Source organism: Euphorbia lathyris, chromosome 5, assembly GCF_963576675.1.
Source record: "Euphorbia lathyris chromosome 5, ddEupLath1.1, whole genome shotgun sequence".
Lineage (NCBI taxonomy): Eukaryota > Viridiplantae > Streptophyta > Magnoliopsida > Malpighiales > Euphorbiaceae > Euphorbia > Euphorbia lathyris.
In genome coordinates, this window is record NC_088914.1 from 1,442,976 (window position 1) to 1,464,897 (window position 21,922).

The 21,922-nt window shown below is 34.6% G+C and overlaps 2 protein-coding genes across 3 annotated transcripts; one reads left to right on the forward strand and one right to left on the reverse strand.

Annotated features, from left to right (window-relative positions):
• Positions 1–2,439: 2,439 nt before the first annotated feature.
• LOC136230394 (chromatin assembly factor 1 subunit FAS1) lies at positions 2,440–9,783 on the reverse strand. The gene is made up of 13 exons (XM_066019461.1): positions 9,694–9,783; positions 9,074–9,590; positions 8,512–8,611; positions 7,687–7,834; positions 7,483–7,606; positions 6,819–7,186; positions 6,397–6,708; positions 5,671–5,752; positions 5,454–5,588; positions 4,175–4,588; positions 3,920–4,057; positions 3,010–3,055; positions 2,440–2,787 (listed from the first exon to the last, which is right to left on the reverse strand). The coding sequence occupies exons 2-13, from the start codon at positions 9,560–9,562 to the stop codon at positions 2,690–2,692; spliced, it is 2,454 nt and encodes an 817-aa protein (XP_065875533.1). The 5' UTR covers positions 9,563–9,590; positions 9,694–9,783; the 3' UTR covers positions 2,440–2,689.
• Positions 9,784–12,247: 2,464 nt separating this feature from the next.
• LOC136230910 (gamma-tubulin complex component 2) lies at positions 12,248–21,259 on the forward strand. Of its 2 annotated transcripts, none has more exons than XM_066020114.1 (21): positions 12,248–12,463; positions 12,714–12,772; positions 12,915–12,963; positions 13,812–13,946; positions 14,449–14,580; positions 14,670–14,753; positions 14,829–14,927; positions 15,016–15,107; positions 15,972–16,044; positions 16,116–16,268; positions 16,372–16,491; positions 16,626–16,679; positions 16,817–16,900; positions 17,002–17,076; positions 17,161–17,289; positions 17,859–17,984; positions 18,069–18,176; positions 19,387–19,449; positions 19,592–19,666; positions 20,796–20,929; positions 21,009–21,259. In XM_066020114.1, the coding sequence occupies exons 1-21, from the start codon at positions 12,386–12,388 to the stop codon at positions 21,133–21,135; spliced, it is 2,049 nt and encodes a 682-aa protein (XP_065876186.1). In that variant the 5' UTR covers positions 12,248–12,385; the 3' UTR covers positions 21,136–21,259. The 2 variants fall into 2 exon arrangements, with proteins under 2 accessions (XP_065876186.1, XP_065876187.1); XM_066020115.1 differs by having other exon boundaries at positions 12,918–12,963.
• The last annotated feature ends 663 nt before the right edge of the window (positions 21,260–21,922 follow it).

A 21,922-nucleotide genomic window follows, 5' to 3' on the forward strand; every position in this document is an offset into this window, starting at 1 on the left:
ACAAATGCGACAACAATTGAGAAAAATGGTGGAAAATTGTGAAAATTGAAACGATACCATTATATATGAAGAAAGAGGCAAGACCAGTGAGAAAAGCAGACATATAAGCTAAAAACATATCATTTCTACGGGAAATTGAACATAATACTTCAAAAATCTCAAAAATCGCTAACGATTGATGTCAGAAATCGATCCATCGATCAATAGAACTAAAGGTAATTTTGTCCAAAGTGGATGAAATAGTCTAATTTGATAAAATGGAAGCAAAGTGAGTTAGATATGTAAATGACCCCTCTTAGTTAGGCTAGATTTGTAATTAGGCCTTTCTATTACCTCATTCCTATATTCATGTTTCAACTACCCACATCCTTTCTACACCTGTTCACGGGTCTGGGTATCCACTTGGGCCTATACTCTTGATCCGGGTTTAAACATGAAAATTTATTTTTAGGCCCAAACCGACCTAGGCCTGTAAAAGATCGTCTCTTTTTTGGACGGGTTTGAGATTTATAAAAATAGCACGGATCGGTCCAATTCGATCCACCTATTAATAAATTAATAAATTTATATATTAATATTTATTTTTAAATATAAATTTAATTTTTAATTATTAAAAAAGATACATATATATATTTAAGTGGGTTTATATGGGCTGGGTTTGGGATTTGAGTTTTGGTCCCACCCCAGCCCGACTCGAGTCCGCCTAAATTAACAGTTGGCTGGGCTGAGTTTGGACTGAACATTTTTAGACAAACATCTGTTGGGCCTAGCCCGACCCATGAACAGGTCCCATCCCATCCTTTCCAATACTTTGAATTTGCAACTTCTGCTATGTTTTTTTTTTCTTCCATCATTATTTTCATTTTTAAAATATAAAGGCTAAATACATCATTTGCCCCCCTGAACTTTCAGAGTGTTCCGCTAGCCCCATCAACTTGCATAAAATGTACAGTTAGCTCCCTGAACTTGCGTAAAATGTAACCAATTTATAACTCGGTCGCAAAAAAAAAAATAAGTTAAATACGAAAGATGTATTCTACACATCTTGAAATGTTACATGATTCAAAATAAAGTTATTACTAAAGTTATTACTTATTCAATTATGAAACTTGTCTTCTCTAATATTAGAACCACATACCCCGATCTTGATCGGCTTACTTTTTTTAAGACACGTGCAATACATCTTCCGCATTTAACTTACTTTTTTTCAAACGAGTGATCAATTGATTACATTTTACGCAAGTTTAGAAGAATAACTGAACATTTTATACAAATTGGGAGGGGAGGGAGGTCTATTGAGACACTTTGAAAGTTCAGAAAACCAATTCAGGACGCAAATGATGTGTTTAGCCAAATATAAACAAATCACTAATTTTCTAATGCCAGTATACATATTTGACATTTTTACTATTTGACATTTTTACTGTATAGTAGTGTTCACATGCACATACACCTTAATGTGAAGATAAGAAGAATGCACAAACAAAGTTAATGTCAAAACCAGAAAATAAGAAGAATTGTCAAACAAAGATAGTGTTAGATTAACAAAATAGAAAATTTATCCAAAAAAATATAGGATTTATTGATTAAATGACATTTTCACAATAAAGTTATCATCTTTGATTTTTTTGGAATAAAACTTAGTAATTTGATTGTGTTGTATTTATTTAGAGTTTTTGTGACTTCCATGTAAATAGCCCTACATCTACATTATATGACAGAGTTGTGGAAGTCCATCATCCCTTATCTTAGATCCGCCATGTCAACTGGTACGGATTTTAATACTATTCAATTTTAATGAGATTATTCGAACCCTATATAAAAAGATATAGGCCATGTTTGGTAAAAAACGTTTTGGGATAAAAAGAGCGGTTTTGACCAACTTTAGAGGTTTGACCACTGAAACCGCTAATTAGAGTGTTTGGTAGAGAGAGTTTTGGGATGAAAACGCTAATTTAGAAAAAGCTCTTAAAATAAGCTTTTTCAATATTAAAATTAATGAACTTCTTTAACCCTAACAGATAGACTCCCTCTTCTCCTGCGCCAAAATTAATGCCCTTATTCGTCTTTTTGCACAAACCGCTATTATCAATCAGCTAATTTTTACCAAACAGGTCTACACAAACAGCTAATCAAATCAGCTAGTCAAATAAGCTAATGTAATCAGCTAACAGCTAATTCCCAAACAGGACCATAGGATACAAGAAATTACTCATCGTTTTTCATGTTTCTACCATTTTTTACATTTTCCTATTTTTGAACATTTCTCTTTTTTCGCATTTTTACAGTTTTTTTTGTTTTTCACATTTTTCCATCGAGGATACAAACGTATTAGAGTAACGTATCAGAGATTCCAAAGTTAAAACAACTATTCTCTAGGAATAGCTATATTCTATTTCCGCCCTATTTCACGAACCAAACAAGTTGGGAGAGTTCCAATTTTTACAGTCTATTCAATCCGATTCGACCTGCATTTCAAAAATTGAAAATAAAATACAGTCCATTTTGTATGAAACCCAGTTATAGGTCAGATGTTTGATGCAATTTTTACTACATTACATTTCACTGCTATAAGAACAAAATACAAACATCTACCTTGCAAGACGGAAATTTTACACTGGCAAAACGGCAAGCAAACCGAAATAAAAAGTGGGCTACCTACAGATTCGAGTTAACATACGGTGGTTTCTCAGCTACAGTTCTCCGGATTGATGCTTTTAGCAGCTGGAGGCAAACACCTCTTTGAGAAAAATGTGGAAATATTCGGCATCCTTACTCCGCCTTTCACTGATTCATCAGATAACAACTGTATTACGGCAATTTCTGACACGAAAACACAATTTACAGAGACAACCCAACTAACACAACACGATTGACATGAAAATCATTTTTCTAGCATTTATAACATATAAAACCATATGGAATATATATATGAGATAACACGATTTTGACACGAAACACGAAATTGCCACCTCTAATTACTATTACACAGGTTAGAGATATAAGTACCTGGCGATATACGTATGCCAACTTCTTCCAGAATTTCTTTCTTGACCTGCATTACAAGATGAAACCTTTAGATATTCCATTCATCTATCCGTAAATCGAATGATTGTTGCACGTGTTCATGTTCGGTTTAGCGGGAAGGCAACAATTTTTTTAACTAATTTCAAGCATCAGATAGAACAACAACAATCTGGAAGTCTAAACAAGGAGATGAACAGCTAAATGTAAAATAAATGCCTAAATAACCGCGTTGGTTTATCGTAATATATAAATTAAAACCCCGAGCCAAATGCACAAAAAAGATGCATGAAACTCCTGCAAATCAAACATTTTTTCTGTCGAGCATCACAAAGTTGTTCTAAATGAAAAAAATAACAAATAAATAAGGCTTGATACATCCCTAGCCCCCGGTACTTGTCCAAAAAAAGTCAATTACCTCCGTGTAATTTTAAAATGTTCAATTTACCCCTGAACTTGTTTAAAATGACCTATTCACCCCCTATAATTCACGTGGCGGAGTAAGGAGAGATTTTGGAAAAGCTGAAACGTGAACACCTTAAACAAGTTTAGGGAGCTAATAAATCACTTTAAGAAAGTTCAGGAGCTAGTAGGTATCCTTCAGAGAGTCAATTGGTCACTTTAGTCAAGTTCAGGGGGCAAATAGAACTCTTTGACTTTCTTGGACAAGTACGGGGCTATGTTGCACGGAAACGGATACTGGGAAACGTTATTTTTAAGAAAAATTAGCTAGGAAACGGTAATAGAAACGGAAAAGAAACAGAAACGGAAAGAGACACGAAACACGGAAACACTAATGAAGAAGAGTTTGCGTGCAACATAGGTACGGGGTATTAAGCCAATAAATAAAAAGGGGTCATCATGCAGGGAATGACATCTAGAACAGAAAGCTAACCTTCCAATGGTTGTCCACGAAGCTCGATATCTCACGAACTCTACTTCTTAATTGAGTCTTTGGCACAGTAGGGAACTTTTGTTGCAAGGACTCCAACACTTTATTGATACTCTGTGAGCAAGATTGGATTGTAGAAACCTGTCATTAAGATTGCAATCAGTAACAAAATATAGGATGCAATCGTAATAAAAATTAATTCGCACGAGATAAGCATCTCTTGAAGTTTGTCATTTCTCTCATAAAACCAGAACTTACGATTGTAGGCATATCTAATTCTTGTATAGCTGTCGCCGTTGAGCTTTGTGAACTGTTGACCTTGCTGCTCGAAAAGCAAGCATCTTGATCTTCAGCTTGTATATTGATATTTGATATTTCTACATGTGGCGCGCCAGGAAAAGTACGCATAGAAAGAGCTTCCAAACATGTCTTTTCCAATTTAGAAGTACCTGTTAGATCCTCTGCCTCTAATAAGGGGAGTTTCTCATGCATCAAGTTTGATATGATTAAAGGCTGATTTTTCCGAAGGGCACTTTCTGTTAAATTGTTCAAAAACTTTTGCTGTTGAAGCAATTTACGGAATTCATCACTCTCCAAGTCCTGATTGCAATTGGATGACCCTTTAGCTTCTTCAACCGAGGGATCGATTTCCATTCTGTCAACTTCAACTCCCTGAATGCAAAAGGTAAACAATAATGGATATAAATGTCTAAAGTAATAGGCAGCTGTACACAGTCGCTTTCGTAGATTTGAAAACTTATGCACTTCTAAAACCTAAGGTTAAGCAATGTCAAGGCGAAAAGTAAAAACGAAGAATAAAAACTGCACCAAGAGAATCAACATCTAACAAGAAGAGCGTGTGTATAGAAAACCATATGGCAAACACGAGTATCATTAATATATATTGTCATAGAACCAATTGAACTCAAAGCTTAAGCTGATAGTTTAAGGCCCGATTCATTTAATAGCTGACACACCCTGCACGCGAATACCCACAGGCTTGAAGCGTGCACAACAAAGGCCTAGATTACCATGTCGAGAAATTAAATCAACAAACATGGTTGCAAGGAATCTAACCCTTGATCACTTGATCAAAGAGGCTCCGATACCATGTCATGGAACCAATTGAACTAAAAGCTTAAGTTGATAGTTAAAGGCCCAATTCATTTTAATATCCGACATATATCACATTGGAGATGCATGCTAAATAGGGCGGCCCGGTCGCATTACGCGTCCCCGCTGAGCGAGGGTCCGGGGAGGGGTCCCACCACAAGGGTGTATTGGGGGCAAGCCTTCCCTTGCCAATTTAATTGGCAAGGGGCCGCTCCTAAGACTCGAACCCGTGACCTCTGGTCACACGACAACAACGTTTTACCGTTGCGTCAAGGCTCGCCCTCTAGATGCATGCTAAATATGCCAAATAAAAGGTCCTAATGCAGTTATGATAACCAAAAGCAAAAAGTGGGAAAATAAGAGGACGAAAACACCGATAAACAAAATGCAATTCAGAATGGGGCAAAGGCTTTGGTTTCCTCACCTCATTTTCTGAGAGGTATCCATCAGGCACAAAAAATTCATCTTCACTTTCGTCCTCGTCTTTTGAACATCCTTCCTCTAAACCTTCTTCTTCTTCATCCTTATCACAATCTGAGAGGTTTTCACCAGGATCCTCCTGTACAATAAGTCATTACAATGCCATTTAGGATATCTTTCTCTTATTCTTAACTTTTATCTGAACAGTTTGAAGAACACACCTCTTCCCATTCTTCATCACTATCAACATCATATTCCAACTCTGGTTCCTTTCTTAAAGGGTGTCGTGGTCCAATAACATTACTGATAACATCCACCCACCAATTCATAAATATATAGTAGTAAAACAAAGGGCAACATCTCAATGGATGATATTAGCCAATGAAAAGACAGTACTATAATTTGATGACATATCAATGGTGATGCAGACAATGTTATTAAAAATATATGGAGCAGTTGGCACAAAGGCAAATTTTGCACAAGGATCGAATGTCCAAGCATGACAGAACAAGTTCTCATAAATCAATAGAAGAGTAATAATTTAGCTGCAAATCCTGAAAAGGCAAAACAACTCCAAATCCAAATAGGATTTTGGTACACATGGCTTTGAGCTTGAAGCATGTTTGATCACACTCTTTGAAGAATAATACATAGTATTCAACTCAGATTACATAGATGCTGCAAACTCAGCCGTGAATTTGGCAGAAGTTAACAAATTAGCCCAAAAGCAATCAGTTTTAATACCTAAAAGTTTGTCAAATTTAGGCGAATTTGTCAAGTTTTACCGACTTCGGGACTGAGTTGATACCTAAACTTCGATTTGGGCTAAAATGACCATGAATGCCAACTTAGGGGGCCATTTTGACCCTTAATTCTAAGAATTTTAGGCTATACTTTATATATTTGATGTAGATGCACACACAAGATCTCAAGGAAAAGATGTTCACCTTTTCTTAGGCCAAATACCAAAAAATGCAGGTCTGTGACTCTTGTCAAACTGGAGCAACTGCTTCCTCCGTTTGCACTTTTTAACATCAGAACTCTCTGAATTAGCTACACACGATCTATCAGAAGATTGCTCCCCCCATCCTCCTACAAGCTTCTCTACATTCAACTCATCATCCTGGGGCCCTTCCCTATTGGCAGATAGCTTGAGCTCCTTGAATAATTCAGTCTTAGGTTTCTTACGAATGCTCCAATGCTGTTTTCCATTTGTACGAATAGTAAGACCTAGATGATTCCATGAAGATAAATGTGACCTGCAAAGCATATTAGTCTTGCTCATTAAAAGACATTGGATGCCAGTAAAATTAAGTGGAAAAGGGCGAAAAAAAAGTGGTGCTAGGATCCTAGGGAGTATGGGACCTACTTGCGAATATCATCAACACTAATATCATCATTTGATGAAAGAATGGAGTCCATTGCTATAGTAACTGCATCAGGCAACTCATGACTTGGATTGCTAACTGATATAGATGGGCTTGCTTTGGTTGAAGTCTCACCATTTTGGCATGGTGAAGTTGATTTACTTCTTTTCAGAAAGCGTTCCATGATTGAGGCCTGCTTCTGTATGGCAATTCGCTTTTTCAGTTCAGCTTCCTCTTTCTCTTTACGACGTTGTTCTTTCTCAACTTCCTCTTGCTGCTTTCTTAGTTGCTTTCTCATTTCAGTTTCTTCTTTTTCACGACGCTTCTCATCTTTTTCTGCCTCCTCCTGCAATCGCTTTTGCTCTTTCTCCTAAATAAATAGACCAATATGATTACTCGGTGACAGACTAGTTATCATGCAAATACAAGCAAACACTCAAATGCTTGTTCTTGTCTCTGACACTGCATCTAGACATCTATCCAATTCAATGCAATTACAATTAAGAATTCCACATCCAGTTAGCTTCCTAGAATCCTAGAGCGAAATTAAAGACTACTTCTCTTTAACTTTTCTGGCATTCCAAACCATTATTATGCAAACTAAACAGCATATTCATGTCATTGCAGAAAGAAGTGGAGACACAATCAAAAGAGAAATGCACATACCGTTTGCTTCTTTTCTTTTTCATGTTCAAGGTCCATCATCTTTTTCTCCTTAACGGCCTGTCGTTTATTTTTCTCCAATTGCTTGATGAGCAATTTTTGTTCTTTTTTTGCTTCTTTATCTGCCCTGTAATAATAACAACTAATTTATAATAAAGAGAAGATATAGATTTAAGAAAAAAGAACAGGACAAAGTTAGATAGGTACATCTCGGCACCATTTTTCTGTATCATGATATCCACAAATGAACGAATTTCCACCTCATCTAATGCTTTACATAGCTTTTCTGATGCTTTCATCAAATCATCTTTGTAACTCTGATCATCCTCCAACTTTTTTAATGCAGTTATCACCTCTGAAGTATGTCATACACCACAAAACGCTTGACAACGTTATCTAATGAAAAATGAACAACATAATAAGGCTGGTCTTTAAGACCAGCATGCCAAAGCTTTTCTAAGGGTCTGCTTGTATGAAGGTTTGACAAGGTTCGTTAAAGAGAGGAAAGGGGAGGTTATCTAGTTAACCTCCAAATCCCACCAATTTGGTGGGACTGAAATTGGGAGGTTATTTCAAGGTTTTCTAATCTTCATTTAACACCCATTTAACCCCACCTCCATTTAAACTCCTGTCCAAGCAAGGTTAGCTAAATAACCTCTGATTACTTAAACTCCTCTAACCCCAAAACAAGCAGACCCTAAGGAAAAAAAGGAACATTTTCAGCACATATATTGCCAAACCAAATGCTGATATTAACAAAGATTAAGAAAGGGAAACAAGAAGAAGACAAAGCAAAATTTAAGCTGATCCTATTGCTGACTTTGCAGCGAAAATTGTCTGACTGACTCTATACCTGGTCTACCAGTAAGAGACATCTGACATTGGTCAGCTTGTTAAGAGGTGGGCAGTTATGAAAAGATTATGAAAAAGAAGACCTTCATTGATGGGCTTTACCACTATAAAAAAAATCATAGTTCTATAATCTGGCAGCAAAATGAAGAACTAATAACTTTTGATGACACGTTTGCTTACCAGAAACAGCACTAACTCTTTCGTGAATCTTCTTCCGACACATACGCCTAGCTTTTAATGCACCACGCAAACATTTTGGCATCAACTTCAGGTCTCTCGTCTACAACAATAGCAACACAAATTAGATTACTAGTTAACCTGATGATAAAAGACATCACGAATGTGATCAAGAGAGACATTGATTAGACAAAGTTAACATAACAAGAATGTCCTCCTCCGCATTAACAAATCAACAACGGGATGAATGATAAAAGACTGGGAATTACTAACAATTAAAACTTGAATAAACCCATCAATATCGAGAAGGTTATTCACGCCCAAAAGCACAGAATCCATTTCTAATCACAGAAGTAAGCTGAAAATAGCAATTCAATGCCAAGAACTTCTTTCCTTAAATACATACAAACAAACCCAATATCTTGAATTTTTTTTTATCTTTTCTTTCAAATTTCGAAAATCTTTTTGCTTTATTTCGTATTTCAATATTCTATTTAATTTTTTCATTTTCTATTAAATTTCCACAAATCAAGAAAACCTAAAAAATTGAACAAAAATCAATTACCTCCCAACACCATAGACAAGCCTGAGTCTCATCCTCCAAAACATCAGCATGCACATTAGGCACTCCGTACAACACTCTTTGTCCAACAAACAACACAGCAGTCTTCACCATAGCCAAAGTAACATCTTCATTTCCCTTACCCCTCTCCTCCGACAACCTAAAATGTATCTCCGCCACTAATTTCGAAAGCGCCAACTGACTCTCCTCCATCAACAACCCAACCCTTCCATTCAAACTATTACCCTCACTCCCCCCTAAATCCGCCCCAAACCCAAACCCCACTTTCTGATCCATAACTTCTCTATAATACCCAAAAAGACCCTCAAGTTCTTTCTTCAAAACCTCAATATGCGCTTCCTTCTGCTCATTCGTCAACTTATGAAGCAGCAAAGACGATACTGACGACTTCCGCTTCCGCTTTAGGGTTTTCTTCGGCTGAGATTGGGTGTTCGTTCCGGTATATGAATCGACATCGATTACCTCCGCCATTTGCTTCGTTACAACAAATTTCAAAACCCTAATCCAAAAAGTGAAGTAGAAATCAAAAGAAACCACTAAATTTATGAGAAAATTAGGAATTAATTGAAGAATCTGAACTCTGAAGCAAGAAAAACACTCACCTACTACTTCAGAATTTAACCGCTCCGGATATGGAAGGTTTTGTAAATTTGGGGGAATACTGAGATACAGATGACGTAAAATGAATAAATAATATTTTAATTAATAAAAAATATATTATTTCTTTATTATTTATAGATTTTCGCGCCAAATTAATTTTGGCTCCAAATAATTTTTTTTGTTGAAATTGCGCCTTTTTTTTAATTGGCGCCTTTTTCCTGTTATGTTTTTGTGAATAATAAGATGGGCTGGGCCTTTGTTTCTCAGAGTTAATTTTATGGGCTTTTCAGTAAAATAAGATTTTTTTTATTTTAGAGTAAATTTCAAATAAAACTCATGTGGTTTCACTAATTTTCAGATAAAGGATTGTGGTTTACTTTTTGTCAAAACGAGGATTGAGGTTTCGCACTTGGATTAATGCTATTAAAATCATATTTAACGACCTGAAAATGAAAAAAATACTCGTATTTGTTATAAAATGAGGATTGGGGTTTTCAACTTTAGCAAAATAAGGACTTTTTCGATTGATACTATTAAAATCACCCTTGACGACTTCAAAAATGACATATTTTAAGAAATACTAATATTCTAAGCAACTTTAATTCTTCAACTTTTTTATTTTGAGATTATTTAGATGATGTTTGGTAAAGAGAGAGAAAGTTCATTTTTAGAGAGAGAAAGTTCCAAAAAAGATGATTTTCAATAATCGAAAATGTAGTTCCATAGAAAATATGACATTGAACAACTTTAGTTCTTGAAAATTTTCATTTTCAGGTCGTTAAATATGATTTTAATAGCATTAATCCAAGTGTGAAACCTCAATCCTCGTTTTGACAAAAAGTAAACCACAGTCCTTTATCTGAAAATTAGTGAAACCATAGGGATTTTATTTGAAATTTACCCTTTATTTTATTAAATACGAGTTTTTTTTATAACAAATACGAGTATTTTTATTTACATGTATAAAAATATATAAATTTTTTCTATAAAAAAAATATATATATATATATATTTTAGAAAATGTTTTTTTATAAGGTGTAAAAAATGTTGTAAACGTTTACAGTCAGGAACAATTTTACTCTAAATGTCTATAATGGTACAATTTTACTCCTGATGTCAAAAGCAATTTTAACGTTTAATTTGACAAGTTGAGTCAATTTAAAACATTATTATAAAACACAAATATCTTATCGTGTTAATGTGTAAAAATACTCCTAACGTTTTGAATCAGGAGCAATTTTACCTCTAACGTCTAAAATTGTGCAATTTTACCATAATATTGGAAGCCAATGGCAATTTTACCTCTAACGTTGATAAATTAGGTCAATTTCAGACACTATTATAAAAGATAGATATTTGTGTTCCTTATTCTGCACCAATTGCATAACAATTTATTCTAAAAAGAGATTTCATGTTTTTTATAATTTAATAATAGAATTAGAGATTAATATTTATAAATTCGGTGAATTTTTTGAATTTTTTATCCAATTCATACAAAAAAGACAGTAGATTTATTTTTTTATTTTTTCACATGCTAACATATGTTTGTGATTTGTTACTGATAAAATGGCATACGTGTGTGAAGTGTAGATAACAAGATTCATGATCGAAAAAACAGTTTGATGAATTGTTTCTCAAATTGATCCAATTTATGAACTTCAACCTAAACTAAAACTTCAAAATCAATTAGAACCTTAAACTATCAAAATCATCAATTAAGTTTCTGAACTAAGCAAAAATTATGAATTGAGTGTTGGCTCAAAATGAATTTGGGAAACATAGTCTGAAACTGTTCAACCGGATGATTTTCGATAAAGACTCAATAAATGATTTTTATTTAGGATGATGACTTAATGGGTAAATTACACCCATGACCATTGAACTTTATCCATTTAACATTGTGGCCATTGAAGTTCAATTCTTAACCGTATGGCCACTGAATTTTACATTTTTTAACACCGGTGGTCACTCAACGCCTCAAAACGACCCCTGGCGGTCTGAAAATAAAAAAATTTGAAGATTTAATGACATTGTAAGGAACTTTAATTCTTGAAAATTTTCGTTTTGAGATCATTTAGGTGATGTTTGTTTATGAGAGAGAAAGATCCAAAACATGTGATTTTGGAAAATAAAAAATGTAGTTTCATGATAAATATCATTCTGAACAATTTTAATTCTTGAATATTTTTATTTTGAGGTCATTAACGGTCATTTGAGGACTTGGTTAAAGTTGAGTGGTCACTGGTGCTAAAAAGTGTAAAGTTTAGTGGTCATACCGTTAAGATTTGAAATTCAATGGCCACAATGTTAAAATGCGTAAAGTTCAGTTGTCATGGGTGTAATTTATCCATGACTCAACTGATAATTTTTACTTAGTTCAGAAACGTGATTAATGAACCTAATTGACTTTGGAGTTTTAGTTTGAGGACCCAATAGGTATTATTCCTTTAAATAACTTTTCTTCCAACTAAAATTTTAAATTTTTGAAAATACATAGCGCGATTCAAACAAAAATAAATAAAATCATAATAATTGTTTGTGGGCCGAACTCTGGAGTAGAAAAAGCCCATACACCTTCCTTCACCTCTGTCTAGCAAAATCTCTGCTCTCTACTCCCGCTCCGACCACCATCGCCGGCCAAAATCAGCTTCTACTAAGCAGCCTACAGAGTTTCACAACTGGACTTTACTACAAATGGAGACACCTTTATCTTGTCCTTCTACGCCTAGTTGGAACATCGAGAGGCCCTTCCTCACCGGCCGTTTTCACCAGGTTTATTTTACTTTCAATCTCCGTCAAATTAGATCTATCTCTGATAAAAGTCCAGTGTCTATATAGAAATTTTACTTAATTTCCTTTTTGTTCAACAATGTAAGAAATCTATGCTTCACTTTTGTTTTTGGTGAAATCTGTACTTCAGTTTTATTTCTCTAGTTTGAAGGAAAGAAAATTGGAGGTGGAAGCTTAATGATGTGGAAGTAAATGTAACTTAATCATGATATGATTTCTTTTATCCATTTAGGAAACAAGAGGAACCTCCAGACTTGCTGATACCTCTGGTTTATCTGTAGAATCTTTCAGGTGCTCGTTATTTTGTCTAATTCATTCTTTTTTGTGAGAAATAAGAAAAAGGAGACAGATAAGGAACTTTTACTAAGTAAATTCTTTCTTAATGTGGAGTTCTTTCCTAATTTCCTTTAACATAAGTTTTTATGTCTTTAAGCAGCCCTGGACTGGAGAAAGACATTGGCTCTTATACTGCTGCAGTTCAGGTATGTTTTCCAGGTTTGTAAAGATTTGTGGTTGTCAGATGATCTTGCTGTAGATTTTTTTTTTTTTTTTAATTCTGCTGATTATGAAGCTAAGAAGATATTTTATATTATTTTCCATTTATTTTGAACTCTAAAAGTTACTCCCGAGTGCCTCCCCTCTCAAATGGATGTCATTTTAGGATTTTCAATTTGGTCATTTTGTATTACCAATGCACTTTTGATAATATTTTCTCAAATTTACACTTATTTATGATAAGAGAGGTTTAGTAATTAATGCAAATAATTCAAATTAAGCCATAATAAGTAAGAAGAAAGAGAAATTTCACATAGAGAGTAGAGTTTTAGGATAGAAGTATTAAGGGTAAATTAATCGTAAATTAATCGATTTGATAGTCTAATTAATATTTTATTGGTCTTTATGAAAAGCCTTAAAGGAAATATATTAAAGAAAGGAGAGAGTATTTGATTATTTCTTACTACATATAAACATATGGGCATGTAGGAATTATAGAAAACAATATGACTTAGAAACTTATTTTCATTTTTTAAATTGGGAAGTCTAGTGTCTTAGAATGGACGAGAGTTATACATTTACTACAAAAACAACTTCATGGTACCCTCTGCTGTATAGTATAGACTTGCTTAGAAATTTTAGGACCACAGGCAGTTCATGTTTAGAGAATTACTTACTGTTTCCTATAAAAGGACATATTTAACCAGCAATATGCATCACTTGAATCCTTCATTTGGTTTGGAATCTTATAAGGATAGACATACATTGAATTTAAATTTGGTTACCTTGGAAATTTCTACAGGTAGATAGGTTATGATTTGTTCTTCCTCTACAGGAACTTGTTGTCATCGATGATCTCATGTCTGCTTTGGTTGGAGTTGAAGGACGATATATTTCTATCAGAAGAGTCCGTGGGAAGGAGGGTGATGTTACTTTCCTGGTTGATCCTTCAATGGATTTAGCACTACAGGTGTGTTTTACCTTACTCATTGTATCTGGTAACTCAGTAGAGCATTCTCAGCTTCAATTTTAGGCATGCCATTGTGGTTGAGTGTGTCACTAAGGTGAGTTATGTCATAGTTTTCTGTATCTTTTTTTGGTTGTGGCAATGATGTTTTAATTGAACAGGTGCGCAAATATAATGAAGTTAGAACTTTATTTTATTTATAGGCGGTTTTAGTTTTTGTCAGTATTAAAGAGGTTTCAGTTTTAGGAATAATATCCTCAAGTATAAATGTAGCAATAGTGAAAAGTGAAGTTTCAAATTACTTTTGGGATGAACGTAAATTTCTTGAGCATTTCTAGTATTTAATATGCTTAAATCATTTTGAATTCTAGAAGAGGACTCTTGAATCCAACTTTAATAGTTTGTCCTTCAAGAATTTGAAGTCTTTAATCATGCTACTTAACTGATGCATGATTACAGCAGCAGCATCTTGCAAATTTTCTGAAATACTGAACTAATATTTCAGGAAATGGCAAAACGGATTTTGCCTTTATGTGAGAGCTATCTGTTGATCGACCAATTTGTTGAGTCAAGATCACAATTCAAGAATGGGATTGTTAATCACGCCTTTGCGGCTGCACTCAGGGCACTTCTACTAGTAAGTTATATACTTCCCTACTGACATCCTTTGTCCGTGAAGTAATAACTGCTCTCATATATTGAATATCAGTGGTACATCTTCATCAGGATTATCAGGCCATGGTGGCACAGCTTGAACACCAATTTCGACTTGGAAAACTTTCCATACAAGGATTGTTGTTTTATTGTCAGGTTTGAGTTTATGCCAGTGCACAATGTTCAATCATATCTTGGATGTTCTAAGAAATTTTACTTGTTACATTGCAGCCCATGATGGGTTCTATGCAAGCATTATCCACTGTGGTCAGGAAGGCTTCCGCAAATGAGTTTACAGGTTCTGCTGTCCTTAACCTCCTGCAAAGCCATGTAAAACATCTTACATGAATTACAATATTTGTTGGTCTAATAATTTTCTTTGTTCTATTGTTACTGATATGGTTTTTGCTATTTCCAGGCTAAAGCCATGGCAGGTGATAATGCTGTGAGGTCATTGCTAGAGAAAATGACAGAAAGTGCAAGCAATGCCTACCTTGGCATATTAGAGAGGTACAATTTGCTCGTGTAGCTTCCAACGTGTTATCAACTTTCTTAAGGTTTTCTTACATCATGCTTTAATGATCTTCTATTTTAGCATATGGTACATTTGGTTGGCTTCAGCTATCCAAATGTACTTTGGACTGTTCCATTGTAATGCTTATGAGGGAAGCAATGTTTGTTAGCAGTGGTCAACTTTTGAGGGTTCCCCACCTAATGACATGATGGCTTAAAAAATCCCCTTCTGATGATATAAATAAGACCTGCGAACTAGTTTCAAATCTGACTGCTTTGCTGGGTGTCTATAGGCCCTTAAAAATCTATTGACAATCTAAATGAGGTATAGATTCTCATGTATCTTATTTTTGGATTAACAAAGAGGCATATGAAGCTAGAGATATTCCTTGTGAGTTGACTTTGTTTTGTCTTAGTCCTTTTATTAATACATGGAAATCAAAAAATATGATACATCGTCAATGATCTGTTTGTAGTAGCCTTCCCATTTCGCCATAATATAACCTATGATAAAGGTACATTCAACCAATACCATCTTCTTAAAAGAGAATCTTTAACATTTTTTTCTTCTAAATACTAGATTTAGTTTTTTAGGGGAAATTACTTGCTATGACTCGTATTCAGATCACTATAAAACCTGATTGTGCTTTTCTGTTTTTCTGCCTCTGCACGTGCATGGATTTTTTGGAGACGCTGAAACCTAGCAGATAGACGACATAATAAGATCACAATCCTGTTAAATACACCATCCAGTAGATATATGTCAGACATTGTGTTGAACCTTAAAATCCCCTTGTTCCTCCTTAGACTGTATGTTTCTGCTATTACTTTCCCTCTCAAGGAAATGAAACATGATTATAGGTGGGTCTACGAAGGAGTCATTGATGATCCATATGGTGAATTTTTTATTGCTGAGAACAAATCACTTTTAAAGGTAAATGGAATTTGTTCAGGATAATAAGTATTCAAAATCATTCAAGATGCTTATAATTTTTTATTTTATAGGAAAGCCTTACTCATGATTACGATACCAAGTATTGGAGGCAACGTTACAGCCTTAAAGAAGGGATTCCAAGCTTCCTTGCAAACATAGCTGGAACTATTTTGACTACTGGAAAGTACTTAAATGTTATGAGAGAATGTGGACACAATGTTCAGGTTTGATTATTGTTATGCCCTTTTATGTGTTGTTTCATATAGAGAAGAAAAAACTCTTACTACAACACCCTTGTGCTGATCTTGATTGGATTATTATTTATAGGTCCCTTCCTCTGAAAATTCAAAATTAATGAGCTTTGGCTCAAACCATCGTTATCTTGAATGTGTAAAAGCTGCATATGATTTTTCCAGCAGTGAGCTCTTAAATCTCATTAGAGATAAGGTGAGCATCCGTTTAGATCCATAAAAATGTTCTGAGTTTCTTTTGGGGGAAATTTTGTTTTGACATTATTATCCACAGCAATTGCTCACGGCAATGCGCAAGGTTCTAAAACAAAATTTATTTTTATGCCATAGTATGATCTAATGGGAAAGCTGCGGTCTATTAAGCACTATCTTCTTCTTGATCAGGTACTTCTCTTTATGAATAGGTGATGTACGAATCGAAACCTTTCGGAAGATGTATTCTGCTTTACGTGTCCATTTTAAGTTGTATTGTGCTATTGAAAGGAAAATACCTTTGTTTATTGTGTATCATATTATTTCAGGGTGATTTTTTGGTTCATTTCATGGATATAGCTCGAGATGAGCTTACTAAAAAGCACGATGAGATTTCAGTGGAGAAGCTACAGGTTTCAACTTCATTTTTTCACTAAAATTATTAGAAAGCTGATAGAAAGTTATTTATGCTCAGAATGGTAATATCTAATTGTGTTTTCTTTTACTACACCAGTCTCTGTTAGACCTAGCTTTACGAACCACAGCAGCTGCAGCAGATCCATGTCACGAGGACTTGACATGTTGTTTGGTAAGTAACTTTCATTCATATGCTATTATCTGGTGAAAGTTGTAATTTAATTTTGCATTATATTATATCTTCTTCTGGTTTCAGGAAAGATCTTCTTTGCTAAAAACTCTGAGCATCTTGAAGGATGTCGAAAGGAGGACTGTTTCTGATGATAATGATGTAGAGGAGCCAGTGAGCATTACTGGTCTTGAGACATTTTCTTTGAGTTACAAGGTACCCCTTCCGTTCTCTTTTATGTCTTTTAAGGTTTTTCATCAAGGCCAATGAAGTATTAATTAGACAATTAAAATAACTAATTACCCTTAATACTTCTTTCAAAACTCTAGTTCTCATGCAAAAATTATCTCTTCTTAATTATAATAGCTTAATTAGAATAGTTTGTATTAATACCAAACCTCTCTCTTACCATAAATAAGGGAAAATTTGAGAAAAAATTGCAAAAAGCGCCTTGGTAAAGAAAACGTCAGAAAGGAGGGAGTAGTTTCCTTACAAATATGTGCAGGTTGTTTATGACTCTCTTACATACCAATACAAGTGCAAATCTTTACTAGAACTATTACAGAAAATGCTAATCTTTTTATTGCTCTCCCAATAGCATTTTCTTTTTTTGGGATAATCATTGCAAGAACGGTAGTTTCTTCATGACTTTGTTCATTGATTATTTGGTTTGTCATTCATGTTAGTCTCTTTCACATGATTCTGTGGAACAATCTTCAGTTTCTGATTTAAAATCAATGGTTTAGTAAATGCTCACAAATCAAATTTTACTTCGTGTTTTTCAGGTGCATTGGCCACTGTCTATAGTCATCTCAAGAAAAGCCTTAGCAAAATATCAGTCGATTTTTCGCTTTCTGTTCCACTGTAAACACGTTGACCGCCAACTTTGTGGGGCTTGGCAAGTGCACCAAGTACATGCTACAAGAATATTTGTGAAGTGTTTAACATTATGTTTCTTTTTCTTCTTCTAATGCAACTGAAATATACTTTTACAGGGAGTTCGTGCTCTCAACATGCGGGGTACCGCAATCCCTAGATCATCTCTGCTTTGTCGTAGCATGCTAAAATTCATTAATAGCCTTCTACATTATCTAACTTTTGAGGTAAGTTTTCTCATTTAATTTATGCTTTTCTATTTGTCATTTGTTAAGGATTTCCTGTACTAGTGCTGGTTCTTGTTCTTCACTTCTATTTAAAATCAGTTACCTTAAAAGTATCATATAAGAGGGTCTAGGGTCTCGCAGTGCGGATCTTCTCCGGGAGCCCCTTTTCTCCGCTGTTCATGCCATCATGGCTGAACAGGGGTTTTCTCATCTTGTTACTGCTGATCTTTTCCCTGAAATTGAAGTGGCTAGGGCACCAAATAATAACGTTTCTGCAAACCTGAATAGTAATATTTCTCATTGTTCTTCACTTGACTCTTCCCATATTTGTCATGCTTGATTTTTTATTGGTAAAATCTACTCTCAACTTTTGAAAAATTGTCTAATATGTATATGTCTTCAAATTAAAGGACTTCTATGTTTCTTGTTCTTAATTGGAGAATAACATTGAAATGTGCATACCCATTTATTACTTTAATGTTTGATGACTTAGTGCACCATTTAGGTGCAAGTGATTAAGCTCTGTCAACCAGGCAAAAAACGAGGAAACAGAAGTGTTTCTAGATAATAATAAAAGTTATTCTGAGCTCTACCTATCAACTTAAGTTTTTAGGTCAATTGATTCATTGACACGGTATCTGAGCCTCTTAGACCAAGTGATCGAGAGTTCAAATTGTAACAACACCATTTGTTAATGGAATTTTAACACATAGTAAGATGAACCTTGTTTTACACGCTTCAAATCCAATGGTCATTTGCGTGGAGGATGTAATCAGAGATAATAATAAAAGCTATTTTTACCTATCACTTTAAGTTTTTAGGTCAATCGGTTCTTTGACAAAATCAAATAACAATGAGCTGATCTCATCTTGGAATCAACCTTCACCTTGTCAAGGATTCTGACACACTCCCGCACGCGAATGCCTCCTGAGTTTGAAGCATGTACAACACAAACTCATCTTACCATGCGTTGAAATTTAATGAACAAATGAAGTTGCTAGGAATCGAACCCTCGGCCGCTTGATCTAAGAGGCTCTGATACCACGTGAAGGAACCATTTGAACTAAAAGCTGATAGTTAAGGCTCAAGAATAGTTTTTATTATTATCTCTGATACCTTTACGTTACTTTTATTTATTTAATCTAAAGTCTATTCGTAGTAGAACTTTGTAAATTCTAGCTTGTGGTTTTTGACAAGGACTTTCCTTCAGGTTCTTGAACCAAATTGGCATATGATGCATAATAGATTGCAGAGTGCTAAAAGTGTAGATGAGGTATGTGAACTTTCCGGATGAAAGAATTTTTTATTTATATCAGAGATAATATATAAGTTTAAGCTTTTAGGTCAATTGGTTTCGTCGATGATCTGCAGTACTTAAGCCCAGTATTTATGTTTACATTCTCTTTCTGAAACAGGTTATCCAATACCATGATTTGTTCCTTGATAAATGCCTGAGAGAATGTTTGCTTCTTCTACCTGAACTACTAAAGGTTTGTTCTGCTTTTTTAGGGATAAGGTACCAAAATGACCTCAAGGTTATTGCGGAAGTGTCAATTTGACCCCCACATAGAAAATAGCACCAATTTAACCCCAAAGTATATGAAATGGTGTCAATTAAACCCTAACACTCTATTTCTTCTCTGAGGTAATTAGACGAGGCTATAATTACACCATTTCATAAACGTTGGGGTTGAATTGGTGCTATTTTGTATGTGAGCGTCAAATTGGCACTTCCCAATAACCTTGAGGCCATTTTGGTACCTTATCCCGCTTTTTTATTGCCCCATTACATGGAAACTATTGTTATTCAATTGGTTATAGACGTTGATTGTACATGCAATAGGAAAATGAGGCCAGAGATATGAAAGATCATTCATGTGTTACATGGAAATGGAAACTGATACTAAAATGGATGTTGAGAAACAATATTTGTTAAAAAAATATAGGAAACAGAAATGTAGGGGAAATGTGTAAACGATGAAAAATACAAGGGTATGTCTATAAATTTTTAAAATAGAATAGAGGGAAGAAAGATTTTTTTTTTTCATTTTGAAAGCTTGTAGAAGATGATCTAGAACATTTTAAGGATTTACTAAATATGTGATTAGTATTGGTCCACTTCTGAAAACACATTACTTACTGGGAAAAGAGTTTCCAAATTCTAAGAAACGAACTTCCAATTTTCTTAAATTACAGAAACCTGACCTGATATGTTTCGTACAAGTTTCCGAGAGTTCCCCTTTCCAAACATTCCGGAAATGTGAAAAGCTTTAAAATCAAAGTTTCAACATAGCTGATAGTTTACACATCTTCGAGTGAGTAGTGGGAATTTCTGACACGACAACACGATTTACAGAGACAACCCAACTAATACCTCACAATTGACATGATTACCCTTTTTTCTTGCGTTTATATAATATATAATCATATGGAACATGTATATAACCTACCACGATTTTGACACCAGAACCCGAATTGCAATCTCCATCTTGGAGCAACATCTACCAGCTTTACTCAGATAACTTATAGGGAAAAAAGCGGTGCCTGTGTCATGTATTTCTTCATGATTGCTGTGAACTCGCTGGAACAATCTCACCGGTTTTGTCTTACTGATTGCAGAAGGTAGAGAAGCTGAAATCGCTGTGCCTGCAATATGCAGCCGCAACTCAGTGGCTGATATCATCATCTTTTGATATCTCATCTCAGTCACTGAAAATGACAACAAAAGATGCGACTGTCACGGAATCTATACTGTAAGTTTGAAGAAAACGTATGTGAAATACAGACCTTACACGCATAAGCATGCATCTAATGCACTTTCATTATTTGCAGCAAATTTGAGAAGGAATTCAATGCTGAGCTTCAAAGTCTGGGACCAAGCTTGAGCAGTAATTCCCAAACTGAACCATATTTGACTCATCTTGCACAGTGCATTCTCGGCATTCGAAACGACAAGTAAATTTCTGTGTAGTAAATTTTTGTAGGTCTCAGTTGTGCAACATATCATAAATTCTTACCTCATTTGAATGTGTTTCCAATTAAGGTTGATTTGAGAATCTTGAGAGTTTAAGTTTACTCTCGAATTTAATTCTTAGTGTACATAATGAACTAATCTATGGAATTTTTTACCACTTGATTGAAAGAATGCATTTCCAACTAGTTTGATCTATGGATCAATGTCAATGTTAGAGCATCTCTAAAGGTCTCGAGAATCTCTAAAAGTTGATCTTTAACTCAAATGTCTCAAAGCCTAAAAAACGAGTCTCTGGAAGATGTTCTTATAGATCAATGTCAATGTTCTTATTAATCATTCCGTTACATGTGGAAAATATATTACACACCCCTTGTTGTTATATAATCCATAGAATAGATCAACACATTAAAAGGAAAGTTTTTGTTAAACTACAAAGTATATTCTCTTTGATATTAGAACCAAAGAAGTTCCTGTTAAACTATAAACGTGTAGTTTACTTCTTTTGCAACTGAGTTATTAATTGGTTACACCAAAGTTTCTTTGCAACTTAATAATTATTTGGTTACATCAAGTTGGAAGCTATCGGACAAGTTACCCAATCAAATATTTCGGAGGGCAAATGATCTATTAAGCCAATCTTAATAGAGTGAGGTTATGGTGTAAAAAAAAAGATTCATCTTCCGCCAGCGAGATCGTATTAAACGTCTTAGCCCAATCTTAATAGAGTGAGGTTATGGTGTAAAAAAAAACGATTCATCTTCAGCCAGTAAGA